Raw genomic sequence first — 6,000 nt, 5'->3', positions numbered from 1 at the left:
CATAATTAGTATTTTTAAAGGACTAATTCTTTAGTTATAATTTTTCTTAGTTATAACTGAAGATTGATACAACCAATGTATTTTATGACAAAACTGTGGCCCATTAAGAAATGAGGTGAAGCAACAGAACAGCAGGAAATCCAGGAGAAAAAACAAATCCAAACCCAAAACCATTCATTAAAGAAAGAGCAGCTTAATCCTGTTTTGAAGCAGGTGTAATTAATCTGGGAATTAATAAAAAGACTCCATAAAAAAGACCTCAAATGCTACAAAAACCAGCTTGTTTCCATTCTGAATCTCTCTTTTTATTTGTAAAGACTGGCATTACAATTGAAAAGGACTCAAAATGGAGTGATGTACACATCATTGGTGTTTCATGATGCAACTGATGGAGTCCCTGAATGGATATTGCTTCAGCTTTGCTTTTAAAAAATAATTTAACAAGAAAATCTTCAACTCCACTATCGATCACAGGTGGCAGAAATGAGAGAAATAAAAAGAAAAGAAACCAAGACTACTGTCAAATTCATAACATATACATTGTTGGCTGATGACACTTGTTCCAGATGTACAATAAAGCCCACAACACTTTATTACTATGGATATAATTATTGTGAATGTTTTCTCATGTTGATCAACTTGCTTCTGAACGTTGTTGTTTTGATTGTTTTAAACTTGCATAATAAACATGCAATGAAACATTTCTTGTTAAAGTGTTTTTTGCAGTCATCTTGTTTTCATACAAAGATTTCATAAAGTTGCAGTGTTGTATCAGAGCATTACCAAAATAAGAGCAAAAGCTAAAGAGGAAGGTAAATGTGAAATGAACTTAGTGAGAATAACCTAATCTTGTCCTGAGACACTCCAGTCTGGTTAAAAAGATGTGCACAATCAAATCCCTTCCTCCCAAACCCACCACAAAATAAATATTAACTTGGAAGAAAGGGAAGACATAAAAAAAAAAAAAAAAAATGTTATCATGCACTCATCTTCTGCATAGCTCAACCCACATATAGTAAGGCACTATTTCCCCACAACTTAGTGTCCACAACAATCTTTTACAGTCCTCTGCGAACTACATATAGTTCCTTCCAGGATGATGAAATAAACAGATCGAATGAGTGTTGCTACCATGTCACCCCATGTGTGATCATATAGACAAGGGCATCACCTGGCAGTTTCAGAAATAAGCTGTCTCAAGTCTCTTCTTATGTGTGCATGTTATGTATAGGGATATCTTTTGTGTGTGCAAGTGGTTGGTTTGTTTTCCAGAGTTGCTGTTATTTTTCATTGTTCTTCACTCCAGTGTTCTCAAAGCAAATACACAAGAAAATAAAAGCACAGTTGGGTCATTAAAAACAGAGCTTTGGTGCTCCAAAAAGCACAAGCTTTGGGGATTTAAGAAATCTGTTAAACGTTCCCAAAAGAGCTGGGAAATACATGGACATATTTGCATCTGGAAATCCTCATCTCTGCTTAGTTGAGTTGGTCTTCATACTGTTTTCGGAAGCAATCACCAGCAGGGAAAAACTCCCAGCACCGTTCTTGGTACATTTTCCATACATAGGATTCCTGAAAGAAACACGATTTAAATAATTTAATTTGATTCAATGAGAAAAAGCCAACCATAACTTTTTTTTTCCTCTTTTATTTATACACTGCTTCATTTTTTTGATTTTGTGCATACCATGTTGTTGTATATTGACCTACAAAATCACGTTAACATTTTCGATCAGTTTAAAGTAGCTTTTAGAATTTTGTCACCTTGTCAAAAAGCACTAGAAAAACACATAGTAGAGGACCTGGTAATTTAGTTCTCGCACATCCAGGAGCACTGTAAAGCTCAGATAAAGCCAATCACAAGATAAATACCAGGGTAAGCTGAATCTTTTCTCTCATAGAAATTTGGCTGAATTTCTGCATTAGTCATTTCAAAACATGGATACACACAATACACTAAAAAAAACGGCCTTAAAAAAAATATTGCTTAGAAGAGCAATATTTTCTGAATCAGTGGTGGGGTTTGTTTGGGTTTTTTTCTGATTATTTGTTCGGGTAAGGCTCCATCACTAGGCTGTCCAGAAAACAGTAAAGGATATGTCAGTTTATTTCCATTTTAATCACACCCCTTAAATGTGCTTTTTATTACACAAATACAAGTTCCCTGGTAGAAAGGACATATGTCACACAAGTTATAGAATCATAGAATCATTTAGGTTGGAAAATACTTTTAAGATCATCAGGTCCAACCATAAACTTAACACTGCCATGTGCACCACTAAACCATGTCCCTAGAAGTTATGTAGTATGAAGCACTTTCAATTTTCAAAGGATCAGCTAAGAAATTACCGAAACTGAACAGTTAGTAGAAATCTGGCCTCAGTGAATAAAGTAGGACACACTGTATGCCAAGAAAAAAAACAAAACACAAATAAAAAAGAATTTTTTAAAATCTCATCTAATGTGAAATTCTCAAATGACAAATGGATGTTAAAAATAGCAAAGCAAATACATAAAATCTGATACTGGACATAGCTGAGAGGATTTATGCAAAGAAGATGATTATAATTGCCCAGTACATTTCTGAAAGAGTTCTCAGTTCAGAAAGAGTAAGATACATAGACTTATAGCAAATCATCCCTTTGACCCAAATCTGTGGGTCTATGCATATAATGCTCTTCAGGTTTTTTGTTGTGTAATATTCAACACAGAAACATTTGCTTAGTCAGCTGCCAGACTATCACTAGAAAAAAAATAGTAGTCTGTAAATTTGATATATTTTATTCCTGAGTATATTTAATAGAACTTGAAGGAAGCACCAGAATTTTGAAAGAACAACAGCAAAGAAGAAACCTCCAGGGAAAACTTCTCAAAACAGCTTTCATTTTAAATATTTGCAAGTCTTTTTCGTATCGATTTATACAGGAATGTAGACATAGAAATTTATATATAAATAATAAGAAAGGACAATTATTATTAAAAAACACTCAAGAGGGAGAAATGAAGAGTCCTGTTTTCACATGATGCTTAAATGTTCTGTTTATCATTATTTTTGTCTATAGTCTGTATTTATATTTTGTGGAAGTAACACTTTAAGAAAATAAAATAGGGATAGAAAGTACTACAGAATTGATACTCAATCTAACATTAAGAAACCAAAGTCCTGACAATTGTTTAGAAGAATAAGAATTAAGTTACATATCATACAGGGAGCTGTTCATTAGAATACTCAGTTTTGCCAAGCCTGAATAATTTTTATTTTAGAATCATTCTTATTTAATAACTGTTGACATCATAGAGTTGTTCAACCTACCTGTCCTGTATGCTCTGTTTCATCTTTGTTAATAAGATACATCAGAAAAAACCTACAAACAAAAAAACATCTGTTATGGGTCCAGTATTTGGAAACATTAGGAAACCCACAGAGGGACAGATATTTTTCAGCATGTACAGTGATAATGCTGTTCATGGACTTACAAGTTCCAGAGTTCCATTTATGGTAACATTCCCAAAACATTACATATACTTCCCTGACACTGCTGACATTCACTCATTGTTCAATGAATAGTATGCTAAAATGCAAAAGATTCAGTTTGATTTACAGTAAATAGCAGCTCAGTATAAATGAATATTTTCTAAGTTTTCTAATCTGAAAATTATAAGAAGATTTTTTTTGCCCATGGACACCATCTTGGAGACAAAGAACAGTCATGGGACCTTTCTTTTTTTCCTCTCCTCACAATGAGTAAGAAATGCTGAAGACGATTAAGAGATTTCTCTTGTTGAAATTATAGCTTGGGCATATTTTACTAGTGTTTGTAACTCAAGATCAACGTAAGCAGAAAAACTTGTAATTTTAAAAATACATTAGTCTTGGGATTTTCAGGTATCTGACAGACACTAGGGGATGATTTCAAAATTTCACTCATAATAGACATTCTCTCCAAAAATATGTAAAAATATAAAATACGATCATGCACAAAAATGTCAAAAAACCTTTCCTTAGGATGATGCACTTAGAGTAAGTATGCTCTAGTATGTTATTTGTGTAGTACATTCTAAGTAGGAACAAAATCCCATACGACGGTGGTTTTAATGTATTTTGTTTGCAAAACCTGTTTTTTGGGTGGAAGTTCTTTATAGGGATGTTTGACTTTACACTCATTATTTTGTGCACATACAGTGCTAGTTTATAGATGCAAAGTCACAGTCCATCCATTGCTTCACACTCACAGCAACGTAAAATAGACTTTAGCACTAGATTTTCTTATGTACCTGGCAGGAGAGGAACAGTATGATATGGTGATTGTGGACCTGGTAAATGGCTTTATTTCCAAATTTAAAAAGACTGAATTTAGTGGTCACTGATCCTCTGCTTGGATTTTCCAAAGGTGGACCTGATGTCCTTGGTCCAGCCCCTCCCTTGTCTATTTCCTTATTCCTGTTCCCCTACCTCCCTTAGTCCCAGGTTCTCTTAGTCAGCCTCAGCACCTCACTCAAATTATTCACTCAAAAATGCAAGTTTTCCCTCTTTTGCCTCATTCCTTTGCTTTTGCACTCTCTCCATCAGCCTCCAGGCCAGGTCATACCATTCCTCTGTACCTTGACACAACACAGTCAGTTTTACACCACCTCCATATTAAGTCACATATTAAGTTCACAGTTTCCATTTCCTACCTCACACAAACTTGGTGGCTCACAACCAAGCTGGAGACAAGGTTCATTCATTCCTTGCTCCCATCACCATGGCATTATATATTCAGACAGCATGAGTGCACATCAAAGCCAAAGAGTACTGACTCTTAGTTATGCAAGAGAGCTAATCGGGTACTTGCAGAGGTTGCAAGGTCATGAGTTAGCAAGGAGTTTGTTTTGACTGTACTCACAAATAATTGGCCAAGTTGTGCTCCTGTAGCGTGTGTGTTTCAAAGCCATGGGGCACTGTATCAAAGTAGTCGTTTCCTATTCCACAGATAAAGCACTTTGTCTAAAAGAAAGAATACAGAGCACTTCAACACTATATATAACCATGCACTTCTTTAAGAAAAGGCCAATAAAAATCTAACAATTTTCTTGAAAATGGAAATGCATCATGTATATGTGCTGAACAAAAAGATTTTTCTTTTAAAGATTGGGACTGGATACCTCAGCCAATACACTTGGATAGAAGTTTAACAGCAATCAGAATAGCTTCATACTGTTAAAAAAAACCCCCAAAAAAACCAACAAAACAAAACAAAAAAAACCCCAAAACCCACCTTTGCCAGCTGTAAATGAACAGGTATCAGGAGAAAGAATGGTATACAATGGTCAAAGCTGATTTTTTTTTTCCCTTTAACACTGTAAATAGCACTCACTGTAACATATGGCAATATTTACCTCAATGTCTGTTGTGCTTGTCCAGCTGAAACTGAATATACTTAGTTTAGATTACAAAATACAATAGGTTTGCTTTTCTGAGTTCTAATAGTCATATTTAAATGGCAGAATAGAAAACCATGAAGTACAGGATACTTGCACACAAATTAACCAAAGAAAATTACAACTGAGATGGACTGTAATATGACAGTGTCAACACCTGGTGTTAGAAACCTCTCATGTGAAGATCCAAAGGACTTAAATAGCTACAGACATGTAATTCATTGTAATATATGCAATGTACAAAGATTTTTCTTCTTTTACAAAAATGTAAAATTTTGAAAATACAGGGATTAGTCTAAACTTTTCAAAGTCGTGAGAAAATAAGCTTTTATGCTTTTTGTCTCAATTTTTGTTAACTTATCACTGACAGTGAAAAAACTGGCCACACTTGATGTGGAGGTATTAACAAAATCCATAGTAGGAACTGGCAAACAAATGCAAAATATGCTTAGAGCAGAGTATCAGTTTAGGCAGCCTGGGTTTGTGTCCCATGCAAACAGACTTGCAAGGGAGCAGCTGTGCAGCTATGAACTGAGATGTGACAGCAGAGCCTCAACCAGGACATTGTATCCAACCAGG

At 34.8% G+C, this 6,000-nt stretch overlaps 1 protein-coding gene across 4 annotated transcripts in view; it reads right to left on the bottom strand.

Annotated features, from left to right (window-relative positions):
* Positions 1–280: 280 nt before the first annotated feature.
* RYR2 (ryanodine receptor 2) overlaps positions 281–6,000 on the bottom strand; it is a 434,578-nt gene continuing 428,858 nt past the window's right edge. For all 4 annotated transcript variants that reach the window (XM_056344321.1, XM_056344323.1, XM_056344322.1 and 1 more), the window contains 3 exons: positions 4,887–4,987; positions 3,314–3,365; positions 281–1,572 (listed from right to left, as the gene is read on the bottom strand). In XM_056344321.1, coding sequence (XP_056200296.1) covers positions 1,477–1,572; positions 3,314–3,365; positions 4,887–4,987 — 249 coding nt within the window. In that variant the 3' untranslated portion in view covers positions 281–1,476. The remainder of the gene's footprint in view (positions 1,573–3,313; positions 3,366–4,886; positions 4,988–6,000) is intronic.

This window comes from Falco biarmicus, chromosome 6 (assembly GCF_023638135.1).
Source record: "Falco biarmicus isolate bFalBia1 chromosome 6, bFalBia1.pri, whole genome shotgun sequence".
Lineage (NCBI taxonomy): Eukaryota > Metazoa > Chordata > Aves > Falconiformes > Falconidae > Falco > Falco biarmicus.
Note: the sequence above shows the minus strand (reverse complement) of the source record. Positions and strands in the feature narration are given on the sequence as shown.